An 18,248-nucleotide genomic window follows, 5' to 3' on the forward strand; every position below is an offset into this window, starting at 1 on the left:
AGTTAGCTGACAGAAGTCTGATATGTTGGATTTAGCCAACGTCGGCATGTTTTCTTGTATACTAAGATGTAATTTTGAAATTTTATAGGTTTGATATTCTGAACATTATACTGAAAAAGGGCTTTTTGAATTATAATTTATTGCTATAGCATGTTAGGAAATGTGGCGTCATGAGATTCAATATTACCCCAAGTATGGTACCCATACTCCAACAATTTCACCAACAAAAGAAAAATAATTACCATACGTATTTTTCCATAGCTTGTTTTCCCACCTATGATGTTCAAAATCTGCGGTCCTTTCAAAATGTATTGAGGAGGTTCCACTGCATATTTGAAAACATGCAACTGCTCATTTGTCTGAATTTCACAAAGTGCATTTATTGTGAATATCTCACAATTGCTGATGCAGACTATGATCAGAACATAACAGAACCTCACAGCTAACTGCATACATTCTGTTGCCAAATAATGTAAGTTTATACGCAATTTTACTAACAAAGACTGTAGGTAACCGCAATAAAAGAATCTACATGATTAAGTGTGTCACCCTTAGAAGACACAGCTCCTTAATTGCAAGAGAACTAAAGAACTATTTATATAATTACCTATTCCAAATAACTGCAAAATTAAGATGAGGATTTATGCACATCTAAGACTGCATTTACAGTGGCACATACAACAGCTGCCAGATGCTGTTGCTAGAGGTTGCCTGGTAGCAGTGTGGGACAGCTTTGTCACATCTGATTCCCTTCATCAGTTTTTAGTGGGGCCAAGAAGGTAATGTTATATTAGGATCTATTCTATGGATGACGTAGATCACATTTTAATGTCTTAGGATTGGAAGGATACCTTAACGCCTCTGCAAGTGGAGACAAATGTTGCGATGCAGATTTTGCTGTTAAAAAGATACCAAATGCATCTGCATTTGTCTTGAAAACAATTTGGTAAGTACTATACACACTGTCCTCACTTACTGGAATAATCAAACAAGCTTTATGAACATATGAGGCATGTCTAGAAAGTAAGTACTATTCTGGAAAAAACTCTTAAAACTTTTTTTTTTCAAAACAAAACTTAATTTTACAAGAAATAGCATTTCTTTAACTGTTGTTCTTCATAGCTGCCACCATTGTTTAGAAATTTGTTGTAGCAGGAAACAAACAAAACTATACACCTTGCAATCAAAATGCCTTCCTCTGCATCTTCCTCCAAAATCATGCTTCACATTCTAGAACAAGTCGTAGTCAGAAGGCGCGAGATCGGGGCTGTACAGCGGGTGTTCGAACCACTCCCAACTGCACTGTCGAGTCAGATTTTGAGTGACACTAGCAGAAAGGGGATGTGCGTTGCCACGAACACAACACAATACCTTAACTGAGCATTCCATGCCTTTTGTTTTGAACTGTGCATCAAAGTTTTCTCACTGTTTCACAGTATCATACAGTATTGACAATTTCACCTCTGGAAAGGAACTCAAGAAGCAGAATGCCTTGTCTGTCCCTGAACACAGCTCACATGATTTTTTTTGTGCTGACAACATTGTTTTGAATTTTTGTTTTTTGGGATATCACTAGTTACTTCACTCTCAGCTGTTGTCTTGATTCTGGATTGACATGACAAACCCAAGTTTTATCACTGGTCACAATTCTGTTTAAGAATTCATCTCTCTCATTATTGCACTGGATGAGAAATGTCAAAGCACTGCCAAGTTTCTTCGTTTTGAGGACATCTGTAAGCATTTTCGGAACCCAACAGCAACACAATTTGCAATAATTTACGTGATCTGTGACAATTTCACATAATTTTAAAAAAAATTAAATTGGTGGAATCTCTCACAGCCCATTCTTATTGAGAACTGACGGTTTTCACAAAGTCTCTTTTTCACTTTCTCAACCAAACCATCAACAGAAGGCTGCTCACTCTGTGCTTCACCATGAACACTTCTGTTCATCACTGAACTGTCTCACCCACTTTCTCACCATGCCATCAGTCATTACATTTTCACCATAAATCTCCACAAATTGATAAATTTCAACTGGTTTAACATTCTTTGTGTTGAAAACCCATATTTCAGTATGCACTTCACAGTCAGCACACTCAGAGATCATCTTAAACTTTCTGAATGGTCACTGACAAATGTTAATACAACACAATCCGGCTGTGATGGAGACAGTGGAGAGACAATGAACTAAAGAGACTAGTGCAAATGTGTGGAGCAGTGATACTAGTGCTGTGGTGGTGGTGGTTGTAGAACAAAATGGTACTTCCTTTCCAGAGATGCCTTGTGTGAGACGGAGGGAGAAACATTGTGTCACATACTTTAGATGATTCAGTGTGAGCTTGAAAAATAAGATTATGAACACACTATTTTGCTGTATTTATTTGAAACTGTGCAGACTTACATCAATTAACCTTCAGTGACTCATTCAGCACACAAGTGTAAGGTACTCTGAGAATCTAAAGAAATGGAAAGTGGAAACAAATACACCACTGATAACAATCTGTCGATTGCTAATAACCATCAACCATAACCCAAAAAAGGTCTATGACAGTAACTGTAAATGTAAGATATATCATCTTTCAAACTTGAAAAGTAATTTTTTGAGATTATAATTTACACCTAAAATTTTGATAAAGTTTTTTGCCTGCTTGTGTTTTCCTATTAACCTGCAATTTCAGTCCATATATTCCAAACCATATCCCTCTTATGATATTTTTCATCCTCCGGAAGCCACAAACTCATTCTTTCCAAGATTAAACTTCTCACTTTATCACAATCCCTATTTCACTTGTGCGAACATCAGATGATGTGACTGAAGAAATCAAACTGATTTGGATTTCAACAACTGTCATTTTAAATCTGTAGGTTCGGTTGACAGTTCAAATGGCTCTGAGCACTATGGGACTTAACATCTGAGGTCATCAGTCCCCTAGAACTTAGAACTCTTAAACCTAACTAACCTAAGGACATTACAAACATCCATGCCCAAGGCAGGATTCGAACCTGTGACCGTAGCGGTCGCGCAGTTCCAGACTGAAGTGCCAAGAACCACTCGGCCACACCGGCCGGCAGGTTTGGTTGATGAAATCGGTTATAGTATGATCACATATACAGTGGCATACTGATTTGAAAAGGTCGCCAATCTTTGTGCAATGTCAGCTGTTGGCAGAATCCACCAATATGATGGCCACTGTCACCGCAGCCTAATGAGGTACTAAACACACAATATTCACTACTTATGTTTCTGAAAATCAAACCACAACTAAATTTCTAGTTCACCAATGTGATATTTGGATTAAATATAAAGGTAGTAATAATACCAACCTTGTACTTTAAAATATCTACATTAAAGTAGGACGCTGACGGGTTCTGATCCGACTGCCTTCGAAGTAGAGCTGTTAATGCATTCATGTTGAAATCAAATACTGTACTGTCGTGACTTGACTGGGCAGAGTCTCTGAAAAACAGCAAATAATAGTGACACAACATTTTATGCCAAAAACAGATACTTCATATAGATCATAAGTAAATTTAGCCTTATTTACAAAGTTTGTTACATATATTGAAAAAATGAAATCTCTTAAAATTAGTTGAGATATAGAAATAACAAGTAACAGTCTTCAACCCACAAAATAAATGTTTCTTGTCCATGTGTTTGCATCACACCATGGGATTCTCAACCCATCAGTTACAAGTGGAGGAGTAAAAAATTCAGATGGGAGAGAACACTGCTTCTTACTCTTTGGCACTAGCCCCTAATTTTCCTTTGGATACTGCCTCAAAAGTAAACTGATTGTATGTAAGGAAACCACAAACTGTCATACAGTCTGCCCTTCTCAATTCATAATGGCTATTTTACCTACACAGTCATGAAATTAACCTGATCCTGACATGACACAATAAAGCTGGGACACTAATGAGCACCAGCTCCACACCCAGTAACTGTCAACCCATAATTCAGGGGCATTGCGTGACCTGTGCATAGATATTTGGTCCCATATACCTTCAGAAACCTACCACATAATTTCTAAATTCATGCCACATGGAATAACTACTGTACTGTGTTCCAAAGATGGACCTATATACTATTAAGCACAGGGTCATAATGGTCTGGCACTTCAGTATGTCTCAGTACATATAGTGTCAATAGTATCATGGATACAGTCATGACTGGTAGCATTTATCAGCAACAGCAATTATTTTTATTCTACGAAAATGACAAAATCTGACATTAACCGGCATGCATACAGCTGATAGTTGATTGACATTTAACTTTAGTTCAGAAGCTGGAAGTTTGGATCTGAAGATGGCAAGACCCAAAGTACATTACATGAAAGAATTTATTAAGAGGTTGTTAGGAAAGCAGGAAGTATTATTTGTAAAGTTCATTATAATTTTCATTTCCTGTATTGATAAATATGTGTAAATATATTCCAGCCAGAGATGCTGGTCGTATGTGCATGAGGGGTGTGTGTGTGTGTGTGTGTGTGTGTGTGTGTGTGTGTGTGTGTGTGTCTGTCGCTTTTACTGATGAAGGCTGTGAACGAAGAATCTTCTTTATGGTAAGTAGTAATCTGTCTTTTCCTCCACTGTTTCAAATATAACTAATATTTTTTTTAGAAAACTAATTACTAAACAGACAGAGGTGTAAGGCGCTTAATAGTATTAAGAACAAAGTGAAAAACAACAACTTTTTTCTGAGAACTATAATGTAAATAGCCTCATCAAATAGGAAATTGCACAGCTCAAGTTTTTCTCATACTGCAGAACATTTTAATGGTACAAAAGCAAACAGTAAAAAAGTTTTTCACTGCATACATACACAACTGACATTTGATCTTTATCACAATTAACTAACACTACAGTCTTACATTGTGACGAGCTGTTTATTGGGCAGCATGTCCTCAAGCCTATGAGTGTTACGAATTCGGAATGATAATTGGGCAGGACTTGGATTGTTAGCTAGTACAGCCACAATTCCAGCAGGGAATGAGAGCATCATGTCACCAGACAACTTCACCTGGCACCTAGAACAGAAATACAATAACTTAGCTCAAAATTTGTAAAGTTGGTCTACCTTCCAACCTTTTGCTTCTTCCCTCCATTACATGCATTGTATATCTCCTTCATTTTTTATTTTGCATGCTTATTCATTTCAGAAGAGTCATCAATACCATGTAATAACAACACAACAAAATTAAAAGTTATGTATATATAACAGTATTATGACCAATGTCCTTTCAGTAAGTTGGTCTGATAGTATACCACTGGGTAAAATTTATGACTTATGACTGGTTGTTAATAACGATCTTTTTGAACAGTACTGCTATTAATATAGAGTTCAAGATATTTTGGTACAGAGACTAAATTCAGCTTGCACAACAACACAGTTGTCACCAATTATACTCAAGATATCTTCACAGAGAAACACATGAAACACTGATATGTTTTGAAACTATGAACATGCACTGAAGTAGTCATGAAAATAAGCTACAGTAACTGCATAAACTGGTGTTGTTCTGCATATGGAACACCATGATGCCAAGGGATTTCAGGACATCGTCATCCACTTACTGCCATGAAGGCCCGCAGCTGACCACAGTGACCTGAAAACCAGAAAACCACCCCCCATGTCATGTGAACATGTGGGAAGACTCTGGTAACGACTCTATGTAGCATTGCATGAATTGGTGGTGCATACCACTGTCACCTGATGATCGACAGCCAAACAAACAGTCACTGGGGCCTCATTTGTACGTGCCAATGAAGCCACCACGCAAAGTCAAGCTGGTAACCATAACCAGGTGGCTGCTGTGCTGTTGGATAGCCCTCCCTCGCCCGATCTTTTAGACAGCTGTCACCCTTGTCATCGTCGTCATCGGCATCAACATCAACATCAGCCTCAGCCTGCCACTCACACACTAGGGTCAGAGAAGTTAAACAATGTGTCAGCAAAAAGCTCAGCAAATCCTTATGTAGGGTCAGACAGCCTCCTCCAGTTGGTCATAGGCCGCCCTTCTTGGAGTTTCAGATCTCATGCTGTTGGGCCACCCATGGAATATAGTGAAGGCTACACCTAGCCACTGCTGCCTCTGTGCTAAGTGCAGATATTCTAACATACAAGAATGTTGCAATAGATTCACAGCTGGTACTACACAGTACCTTATCATGCTACCTCTCAACAGCATGCATGAACTTAGGTACAACTGCCTATACTCCAGTAATATGAAGACATCTTTGATTGGTGCCAGGCTGCTCCCACCGGATGAGGTTGTGCAACTATCTGCTCTAGTTCGATGAATAATAGAGAGTTTTCTTGAAGTCCAATTGCCTTGCTGCAGCCATCCTCACCTCTGACGGACTCTTGTCTCCCTCATCAGTTCACTGAAATCACAATGTCCATGTGGGACATCAACAATACTACCCTGACTGACCTAAGAAATCCTTCCCTCATCACAGTAGTGGAAGGATATTACTACACCATTACATTTGGTGTCAGAAGTAATAACGCATTGGGAGACAGTGTTTGTCGTCATCTTCTTACATCATTACTACTGATTTCATGAGTCTAAGTATGCTGTCTTCGTTTGAACTGGGATTTGACTGTTGATAGATAGCCAAGCATTGTGACTATCCAGTCAACTGGTGGAGCCAGAAACAACAACTCTAGCACTGCAGTTACAAATAAGTGAAAAGTGTCTATTGTACCCGCCCTTGCATTCCTTTCTTCTGTTTTGTCTGTTTTCGTATCTCTCCTTTTCAGGCTTTCTAGTAAAAACACACTAGGTAATATTTTAAAAACTAAGGGGAGTGTATATTTGGAAATTATGGAGCACTTAAGTAATATAAGTAATAGTAATTCAGAATGAGATTTTCACTCTGCAGCGGAGTGTGCGCTGATATGAAACTTCCTGGCAGATTAAAACTGTGTGCCCGACCGAGACTCGAACTCGGGACCTTTGCCTTTCGCGGGCAAGTGCTCTACCAACTGAGCTACCGAAGCACGACTCACGCCCGGTACTCACAGCTTTACTTCTGCCAGTACCTCGTCTCCTACCTTCCAAACTTTACAGAAGCTCTCCTGCGAACCTTGCAGAACTAGCACTCCTGAAAGAAAGGATATTGCGGAGACATGGCTTAGCCACAGCCTGGGGGATGTTTCCAGAATGAGATTTTCACTCTGCAGCGGAGTGTGCGCTGATATGAAAGGTTCGCAGGAGAGCTTCTGTAAAGTTTGGAAGGTAGGAGACGAGGTACTGGCAGAAGTAAAGCTGTGAGTACCGGGCGTGAGTCGTGCTTCGGTAGCTCAGTTGGTAGAGCACTTGCCCGCGAAAGGCAAAGGTCCCGAGTTCGAGTCTCGGTCGGGCACACAGTTTTAATCTGCCAGGAAGTTTCATATCAGCGCACACTCCGCTGCAGAGTGAAAATCTCATTCTGGAAACATCCCCCAGGCTGTGGCTAAGCCATGTCTCCGCAATATCCTTTCTTTCAGGAGTGCTAGTTCTGCAAGGTTCGCAGGAGAGCTTCTGTAAAGTTTGGAAGGTAGGAGACGAGGTACTGGCAGAAGTAAAGCTGTGAGTACCGGGCGTGAGTCGTGCTTCGGTAACTCAGTTGGTAGAGCACTTGCCCGCGAAAGGCAAAGGTCCCGAGTTCGAGTCTCGGTCGGGCACACAGTTTTAATCTGCCAGGAAGTTTCAATAGTAATTCATATCGTATATAAGTAAATAGTAGAAGAGTGTAGGTGTAATTTATTAAAAGTATTTATAAATTTAAAGAGTCCTCCAGGGGAATAGACTAGCAGATATGTTGTCTGATGTCCTGTCATCCTTTTCTCTAGTTAGGAAGGTGAAAGCCCCATGATACAGCATAGACCACTGTGTCAACAGATACTGCTTGGATGTAAGAAGGGGGATGTAAGGGGAGGTCCTAGGAAAGAACTAAAATGATGAGAACCTGTAAATGTTTAATAAATGCTCGAATCTCATGAAAAATGATGGTCATTCTGCTAGTATTTCCAAATGACAAACAAAAATGAAGCTAATAGCTCATGACTAACCCCTTAACATAATGACTTTTTCCAATTATTTTCCAAAAAAATAATACTTTTTATTATTAAAAAACATTCTATAATGGATCACATTACATATACACATATAAAGATAGTTTTTAAAGATGAAAATAATGATTTACAAAATTTTGAAGTTCACCAATGATAAAATACTGAGTATATTTGTGCAGTGGACTTTGACGAAAATATCCTGAAAATTGAAGTCATTTTTTGGTTTCTGTGTAGCTATTAACTCCAACCATGTATTTCACGATGGTTTCCAGTGAACATAAATTTTGGAGGAGCTGGCTGGAGCACAGTGGATGTATTTATCTTGTACTACTGGAGAGTACTTATCACTCAACCAATGAACTGTTATCATTTTCAGTCTATAATGAAGTAATATTATGTTCTTGTTCACTTTCTGAGCCATTAAACTCAATGTCAAACTGAGGATCACTACAGCTCTATTTTTTTGAAAGTGTTGCCTAAACAACAATACAGGAGAGAGGTTGAAAACGTGTATTTTGTTGGCGAGTGTCAAAAGTTGCACACAGTAAGAATGATACGTAGCAGCAACCACCCCAAATGTAGTACCAGATGCTCTCTACTGGCTGAACACTTAACTACTGGTCTTGAAATAGGTATAAGTAGGGTTTTATTTTTTCAAAGGTGTGTTCTTAGGTTGCCCGAGTATACTTGGGATTTTAAGTTTCTGCCAAAATAATAAAAATGACGTAACCCGGGTTTTATTTTAAGGGGTTAAGCAGATTACAGTGCTGCAATTTTTAAATTTATGGTATGTTATGTAACAACTTTAGCACATAGGAATGACACGCTTGATTGGTTCTGCGAAAACAGAGAAATTACGCTAACTATGATAAACTAAAATACTTTTGCACTTAATTGTGAATGTAAAGGTATTAGACATTTAGTCCAGTCAACAAAGGAAAATTAGGGAAAAAATTCATGTAGTCACAAATTTTTGCTAAACCCTAGTAGTGAATGTCATGTACAAGACACTAAAAATTCAGACTGGTGGGATTTGAGTGTGAGGGCCTTTAAAGTTCAATTTTAAGATTTTCTCTAGTAACTCTTAATTCATGTTAATTTGAAAGCCACAGTTTGTAACAAAACTGTTTCCCAGTACCAAATTAAACTATGTTTAATTTCCTACAAAGAAGGGCCTGCTCATTTCCTTTTCCTCTGCGACTAACAGTTTCCGCCTTGTTGTTGTTGTTGTTGTTGTTGTGGTCTTCAGTCCTGAGACTGGTTTGATGCAGCTCTCCATGCTACTCTATCCTGTGCAAGCTTCTTCATCTCCCAGTACCTACTGCAACCTACATCCTTCTGAATCTGCTTAGTGTATTCATCTCTTGGTCTCCCCCTACGAGTTTCCGCCTTACAGGGGATGAAAAAAAAAAAAATCACATATTATTAAAAATATTCTTTTAAAGGTACTAAATAAAGGTGTATCTCCAAATAAAATCAATTAAAAACAAATATTAAGTGTGCATACAATGTCTAAGTGCAGTAGAGCCATATTAAAGGATAAATTGTGTTCCGAGTATGTAACAAGGTGAAGGGGGCAGATGGATGTGTGAGACAGAAGCATAAGGGAAGGCAGGTCGCTAAATTGTGCTTGTGCATTTCCATCCATCATAGGTCTGCAGAATGAAGATCGAGGAGGTGATTCTCTCTCTCTCTTTTTTTCATACTCCGCAAGCCACCTGACGGTGTGTGGCGGAGGGTACCTTGAGTACCTCTATCGGTTCTCCCTTCTATTCCAGTCTCGTATTGTTCGTGGAAAGAAGGATTGTCGGTATGCCTCTGTGTGGGCTCTAATCTCTCTGATTTTATCCTCATGGATGAACACTCATCATCATATGGAGGATTATAGTGACCTATACCAGATGGCTATAAACTAGATTTCTGTAGAACAGACATAAAATGTGGAACCTCTGTCTGCATTAATAAAGGGTAACTGTAAAGCCTGTGGCTTAAGCATGTGACTGGGCCACTGGCCCGACTGTAGATGAAGTACAGTCTTTCAGCAATATGGCAATAGGAGGGGGGGGCGGATGGCAGGCCCATCGCCCCAGATGTATTTTACGTCCACCCCGTGATAGATTCCCAGTACTCTTTTCATAGCAGGTCGAGTGGAATTAGGGCTGTCCCGGATTGTATCTACTGATGAAAAATCCCTGCTCCTATCTGGGACAGAAGTCATGAAGTCCAGACCTGGAGTCCAGTGTTCTATGTGCTAGACCACCAGGTCCACATCTACATTAAAAAAACACTTAAAGTAAATTATGAAATTGTAAATGTACATGATCTCTGTACAGAATCTTATTTTGAAGTTGCAACTGTACTGTTTCCAAAACTAGAAATTGTAGTTGTGTCTGTGTATCATACTCCCAATCGCAATGAAGACTTGTTTTTAGTAAGTATTGCTTCTCAAAAATAAAAATTGTAGAGTGAGAATGATAACACACTGTTACATTATTATCAATATTAGGGTAAAAAGGGTAGCTATAAGCTATTTACTTAACACATTAAGATACTTAAATTTTACTGCACAAATGACAAGCCCACCAGGCTGACTGCATGTCTGGCGAGTGTTATTTTCACTTAAGCTGAATGCAATCTAGTTGAATTAAAATAGGTATTTTAACCATGAAAGCTGTGGCTTAACAATTCCCCTAGATAATAAAGCACATACCTGTCAGTGGAGAGTAAATAGATCCATTAAAGAATAGAAGTTAAAAAAAAAATTAAGATCTAGATTAAGATTAACCGAGTGGAATGAAATAATTACACATAGTATGGACACTAACGTGTTAACCACAAGATTTTTAGGTATGCTAACTGAAGTCTATAAGGAGAAATGCCCTCAGCATTATAAGAATTACTGGAAGTGAAATTCACATTCTAAACCAAGGAGTTAAAGAAATTGGTACCCATCACAACTAAATAATATAAGAATCTCAATGCTCCTGTATTATGGTAAATCACATTACGCAGATAAATACACAATCATGAAAAAGCATTACATGTCAACAATCAATGCAGTAAAAATGCAAGGCCAATGATAGACACATTCTTAAATTTTTAAAGAAATGTAAATCAGCTTGTGAAGTCACAAAAACATAAATAAATAGTCAAAAGGAAGACTGCAATATTCTAATTCCTTGGGAGTGATAAAATATATACTTCGCCAATATTACCCTAGAAACTAACACTGTAGGTGATGTGAGCAAGGCAGAAGCACTACTGGCACCATTGCACAATAAAGCCACTTACAGTTTTCAATAAAGTCATTTAATTTGTGAAAAGGTCAGTGAAGCTACAGGCAAACTAGGTAATTCCTGACCTGTATGATTACTATAGCCAGTGTGCACACTCTCTCACTTTCTTTCGGTCAAGGGACAACACAACTAGGTCATCCAGGGGCAGTTCATTTGGAATTAGTTGACACCCGAGAAGTATGTTTTCTGATGATGAAAGTATGAAGGAGCAGGAAGAATGAGGCACTGACGGCAATATGATGGCAGAGCTTAGAAAGAATTCATGGAGAAGTGAATGGATCAGGCCAGTATGAAGGTCAGAGCAGACAAGGGCTCACAGCTCACCCAATGACGAAGAAGTCCCACCCTGCATCTGACCCCTGCCCGCCCAATGAAGGGGGAAGACAGTTGCAGAGCAATGTCTTTAGTCAGCAGATTCAGAACAGTAAAAGTGGGAAGGCTAAAAATGCAATAGACATCAGTTGGACTGTCAATAAAAAGAAGAAGAGAGAAATAAAAGAGACAGTAGGCGAGTGTCCCAGAGGCTCTGCATGCGACAGGAAATGTCCCCGCCCACAGCTGTCCCATCCCTGGTGCAGTGTAGGTAAGGCATTAAAGAGCTCCAACTATAACAGAGTACTACCTCTTAAATAAAAACACAGGGTGCAGCAGGAAAGGAGATAAAATATATCCTAAAGCAATTAAAAAAGTGTAAGAGGAGGATGAAAGAGTGAGCTGGTCAAGGTGGTATCGTTGGAGGACCCTCAGACTCATCATGGGACACGAGAGACCCCAGCCCCAATCCAAACTACCCTGCCCCAGCCAAAGGTAGCTTAAAGCTTTGTATCTGAAAGTAAAAACCAATTTCGTGGAGAACCAGTTCAACCATCTATGAATCATCCACCAATGTTTATGGCAAATAATTCAAGATGCCATGCTTAGGATGGAGGGCCAGAAAGAGCAGAGAATTCCACTATGATATGAGTTACTGTTTTTATGGTTCCACACTACAATGTGGAGGTAGCTCATTATGTAAAATAAAACTATGGGTTACACTGGTTCGACCAATGTGGAGGCAACATCGGGCAGTGGATTCCTTCTGGAAGGAAAGGAAAGAAGAGCTCCATGCAGCAGCAATCTCTTCAATGGCACAGAGTATATTAGAGGGGGCACAGCAGACAACCACATGTCATTCCATGTACAAGTCAGCAAATCTGGACCTCAGATCTGTAAAGCAAATGGGACACAAGTATTCACTCTACTGCCAAATGGTCAGCCACTTCATTCCCTGGGCTGCCCACTTGACATGGGACACAGAGAAAGACAACTGAGCAGCCAGTATAACGAAGTTCAGCAAGATTATGAATATCAGAGACCATAGGGCGACAAGAGTGACACTGGTCACCCGCCTGAAGACTGTTAATTAAGTCACTACACAATAAGATGCAGTCAAGGGAGGTCCATTTAATAAAGCAGAGGGCTCTTAACAGCTATCAGCTCTGCTGTATGAACACTACATGTTCCTGGCAACAAATTGTGTTACTGGCAGATAGGGTACGTAAAAAAATATCCTGTCTTATCCCATGTTTTTACAGCTGTCAGTGTAAAAGATTGTTTACCCTGACACTCCTCAAGAGGCTGAAAGCTCATGGGCAAGAGAGATTTTAAGACCTTGAAATAGACAGGTCCTAATTCATGGCTTGGGCAGCAAACAAGGGGAGATGCGATAGAAAACACGATGAGCACATTCCAGGGAGGAGAGGTGGAGATCCTAGCAGATAGCTCTGAGGTGCATTCCAACTGGCAATTCCACCTGAGGGTAGGAATTAGGAAGTGAATGCCCCCGGTATGCACAAAGAATGGGATATGTTGGGTGAGGAAGGAATTGTCGAATGGCAACTGCATATGTGAGTGACAGTTGGTACCACTGTCCACTTAGACAAGAAGACCGTGTACAGGACTAGTCCCCAAAGGCACCAGTGGCTTAAAACTACACAATGATGGGCTGGGTCAAACAATTACAAAGCTGATGGTGCTGCCAATGCATAAACCTGGCATGCATAGTCCAGTTGGGATGAGGTCAGGGCCTGGTAAATATGGAGAAGAGTTGTGGGCACTGAATCTGGAAACTTGCTTAAAAGGAAATGTTCTTTTCTAGTAACACTTCTAAAACTCCCTATTCACAATATTTTCCTGCAACCTGTTAGAAATGTAAACAGTTGTCACCTCATGCTCATCGAAACAAGGTCCACGAGAAAGACGCATTGAAAGCAGTTTGTTGTTACACAGTATATCATAATCTTTAACACATATTGCTGTTGGCAGATGCTCGTGTTGTACTGTTTTTTGATTACATAAATGGCACATTTTTTTTGCAACTAAAGTTTTATTTTGGTGTTTTCTTCTCATTTATGTTTTATTGCTGCAGTATTATTTTGGAGAAGCTGGCTAAAGTAAAATTCTTTGTTGGAGTATCAGTGGTTACCAGTCAAAATTATAAAAATTTAACTGAAAACTGAAACAATGAGAAATTCCTGGAATCCTAAGAACTTCCAATGTTTTTCCTGGATTTCTCCCAGATGAAAAAATTCCCAGGTTTCTTCTGGTTGTTCCGGGGCGTATACACCCTGATTTATATGGGGAAAAAGGCTATCAGAGGCATTGTGGGGCTAGCACCATAGAAATCGTGTAGCCACTACTTCAAGGAAATTAATTATTATGACACTCCCTAGCACATACGTTTATAGTTGCCTAGTATGAGGTGCATTCAATTTCTAAGGCCTCCGATTTTTTTTCTAATTAACTACTCACCCGAAATCGATGAAACTGGCGTTACTTCTCGACGTAATCGCCCTGCAGACGTACACATTTTACACAACGCTGACGCCATGATTCCATGTCAGCGGCGAAGGCTTCTTTAGGAGTCTGTTCTGACCACTGGAAAATCGCTGAGGCAATAGCAGCACGGCTGGTGAATGTGCGGCCACGAAGAGTATCTTTCATTGTTGGAAAAAGCCAAAAGTCACTAGGAGCCAGGTCAGGTGAGTAGAGAGCATGAGGAATCACTTCAAAGTTGTTATCACGAAGAAACTGTTGCGTAACGTTAGCTCGATGTGTGGGTGCGTTGTCTTGGCAAAACAGCACACGCGCAGCCCTTCCCGGACGTTTTTTGTTGCAGTGCAGGAAGGAATTTGTTCTTAAAAACATTTTCGTAGGATGCACCTGTTACCATAGTGCCCTTTGGAACGCAATGGGTAAGGATTACGCCCTCGCTGTCCCAGAACATGTTTCTCTCTCTTTCCAGTCCGGAGAAAAAAAATCGGAGGACTTAGAACTTTAATGCACCTCGTATATGCTAAAATCTGTGTAACTCTCACCTTAGGATGTCAATAGAGCACCATAAAACAAGAAATGGACACACAGTTGACAAACAAAATGTCAGACTAGCAAATGTTCACAACAGTTCTAAATATACCTCATCAAATCTTTTAACAAACTGCCTAACAATAGCCACTTAGTGCCTTTGAACAAATTCAAAAACATAACAACAAAATCAGTAAAAGGCAAAGCATTTTATACAGTGAAGGAATTTGATAAACGTATAATAGATGACTTGAAATTTTGATTCTGGAGCATCTACATAAAAATATAAATTGTAGTACAGAGTGTACCAAATAGAATCACGATTTCAAAAACTAACTATTATGTTATCTGAGGTATTTGTGTGTGAACAAAATACTGCTGGAAAGAGCAGACTCTCGAGTTTTACATCTCATGGGCAGCACAACCTTTAAAAAAAAAAACTGAGTTTCCCATTCGTCAAACACCAAAATTCACTGTATATATTTATTAGTTACAGAAAAAAAGAAGTGCCAAATCGGATGATTCTTTTTGATACACCATGTATTTTTCTGATGTTACTAATGTGATGCGTTGATTCACTGTGGCATACTGTCTTGGCAAAGAAAAGCTTATATAACAATGCACATTACTAATTTAACTTAGGTTAATCCCTTCATTAGGCAAGAAGCCACGTAAGAATACTGTAACGTTTTAACTATACAGGCATATAAACATTATATGACGATACCAATTGAACGTAACCATCTATACTGACTTAGGTCCATTAGTTAACAACATGTATGTTCCATGGATCATAACTGCCATATCTCTCTACAATGTGAACGAGTCAGCTTTACAGTTCCAGTATACTTTCTAAGCCTAAAACAGTATTTTTCTTTCATGCATACATCCTTAAAAAAAAAATTCTTGCACATTCAGATTAGATTCTTCACATCACTGAGTAGATGGTCAAAAGATTTTACGGGTGAATACCACACACTTTTCCCTTGCCACACTAAGGTGGACAGATGGATAGTGTCTATCATTGCTACTTCTAGTACTGCATTTATTAATGTTGCTGTTGTTTTCAAACAGTGACCAATTTTTGATAGCACATTTCATAAGGAAGTAACTGTATGGTAAGGCTTGTCAGTTTGAAGAGCTGTCTTCAGAATGTTATAGAGTGGAAACCACATATTTGTTACACACTTTTGTGCTATCAACATCCGCTATTACCCATAATACAAAAACTGCAGAGCTGGGACATTTAAAAAGATTGATCTGAATTACATGTATTGCGTTTTACTGAAGTTAAGTGACTGTCCATTTGCAGAAAACCAGTTAACTGTCAAGAAAACATACCACAGTTTCAAGTTCTGAATTTACTCGATTAGTCTCCATTCTCAAGATTAGCTATTATTGTGTATTCTCCACAGATTTCGTAATTCAACACTCTGCATTCTTTCAGCCTGACAGGATGAAATCCAGTATTTCAAGATCTCAGAAATTACATATTTAAGCTTCTCTAGAAGAACAGTGTGAATTATGTCAATGAAGATGCTAGTTGGCAATTTTGTCATTTAACTTTAGTATAATCTGATTTGAAAGCTGAGAAATATGTTGTTCTGAGGAGAAATCCTTTGGAAAATCAGATTAAGACTGACTAACAACAAGAACATGGCAAATGCCATCATCCAATTTCCAAGAAACTTCACTCAGTGGAAAAGGAGTCAAAATAAGCACATACATCTTTGCTGATGTGTAGATACTCAACTGTTCCTGAAAAAATGATGGTCAAAGTTTTCAAGATATTTTTGAGACACTTAAGTACCTTTTAAAACATGATACTGTCAGATGAAATGGTGGCTCTGGGATTACCGTTGCAGCTTCTTAATTTTGTGCCCTGTGTTCGAAACACAATTATTACTTTTATTTTTGTTTTTCATTTATATATCCATGTCCACAGAAGATTACTACATGAATGTTTCTTAGCAAATGAAGGGATATAATGGCATTATATTAATTGCAAAATTACAACTGGATTTCACAATGAATGTCATACATATATTATATAATACACGTGCATATGGTATGTTGAGGAGTTACAATCTGTTTAAATTCTCATATTCTGATACTTCAGTCTCACATCAGTTATTATATTTTATTCATAAGTTTATTTTTCAGGAAGATTTGGTGCATTCCCTTAGATGACACCAGTTGTATGAATATTCTAAACACACAAGCATCAGACAATGGCCAGTTTCTCACAGTGACATTTCTTCATATGAACATAACAAATCACTTTTCCAAAAACAGGTGCTTGCATCTGATTATGAATCAAGATACACTAAAGGAATTTCACCAAAAACAATTTCAAATAATTTTCTTATTAAATTCATTCATCCGACATACAATTAGTAGACGAATAAGGACAATGTTATACCAGTATACACCGGAAAACATTTATGTAGTAACCTTCTACAGACATGGAAATATAAATGAAAAACAAAAATGAAAGTAATATAGTAAACAGGTAATTAAAAAGCTGTGGCACTAACCACTGCGCCACCATTTCATCTGAAGATATCACGTGATAAAAGGCACATAAATTACCTCAAAAACTTTAACCATAGTTTTTCAGAAATAGCCCAAATATGTACTGATAACTCAGGACACACTTGAGCTTATTTTAATCCCTTTTTCACTGAGCAAAGTTCCTGGGAAATCAGGTTATGACACTTACCATGTTTTCCTCTTAAGTATCTTGATCTAGGACATGTGAGTTGTGGTTCTTATCTCTGAGAAGTAGTGAGACCTGTTAGTTAATATTTGTCCTACTGTTCATTGTGACAATGATGAAACAATAGTGTGATAAATACTTGGCAAAAGGAGATGTATCGCCTACAGCTTACTTTGTTTCATCTGTCCCTCTAAAGTAGGAGTGGACAATTTCATGAAATGCAACAGCAAGTGGTATGGTGTCAGCCATTCCAATAGTAAGGGGTGATGGTCCTCGTGATGATCCTACTGGAACGCCAGCTGTGCGGAACTCCAAGCTCCCAACACTATCCGCACGGGCAATTGGAGCTGGACTCATTCTGCCACGCGTAGATGGACCCTACAAGTTGAAAGAAGAGCACAAAATATTTTCACACAGTGGAAACTATGAATCAGGTGGGGGGTGAGGGGGGGGGGGGGATAATTCAGCCAAATAAATAGCAAAGTAAAAAGATGTGAAACTATCTATATATATATATATATATATATATATATATATATATATATATATATAACTGAATTATCATACAAGTTAATGAGGAATTAATCACAAATTATATACAATTATTGTCTATTTATGTCAAATTTTATTACATTACCACAACATCAAGGCTTAGTATGTTGGCAACACTTGAGTCATTATTTAAGCTGTGGAAGACTATAAAATGGAATTTTGTCTTTTCTAAATGAACATACTCATGCTTGCAACACATGACTAACTGAAATCAGGAAAATTAAACTGGTTGATTGAGCAGGCTTTTGGACTACTAGGATCTCAGATGACACACTCA

The 18,248-nt window shown here is 38.7% G+C and overlaps 1 protein-coding gene across 1 annotated transcript in view; it reads right to left on the minus strand.

Annotated features, from left to right (window-relative positions):
- Positions 1 to 18,248, minus strand: part of LOC126185202 (F-BAR domain only protein 2) — a 318,103-nt gene that overhangs the window by 113,550 nt on the left and 186,305 nt on the right. Inside the window, exons 15-17 of the mRNA XM_049928080.1 lie at positions 17,592 to 17,797; positions 4,875 to 5,030; positions 3,328 to 3,460 (exon numbers count right to left, since the gene is read on the minus strand). Of these exons, the coding sequence (XP_049784037.1) occupies positions 3,328 to 3,460; positions 4,875 to 5,030; positions 17,592 to 17,797 (495 nt within the window). The remainder of the gene's footprint in view (positions 1 to 3,327; positions 3,461 to 4,874; positions 5,031 to 17,591; positions 17,798 to 18,248) is intronic.

The sequence above is a fragment of the Schistocerca cancellata genome, chromosome 4, assembly GCF_023864275.1.
Source record: "Schistocerca cancellata isolate TAMUIC-IGC-003103 chromosome 4, iqSchCanc2.1, whole genome shotgun sequence".
NCBI lineage: Eukaryota > Metazoa > Arthropoda > Insecta > Orthoptera > Acrididae > Schistocerca > Schistocerca cancellata.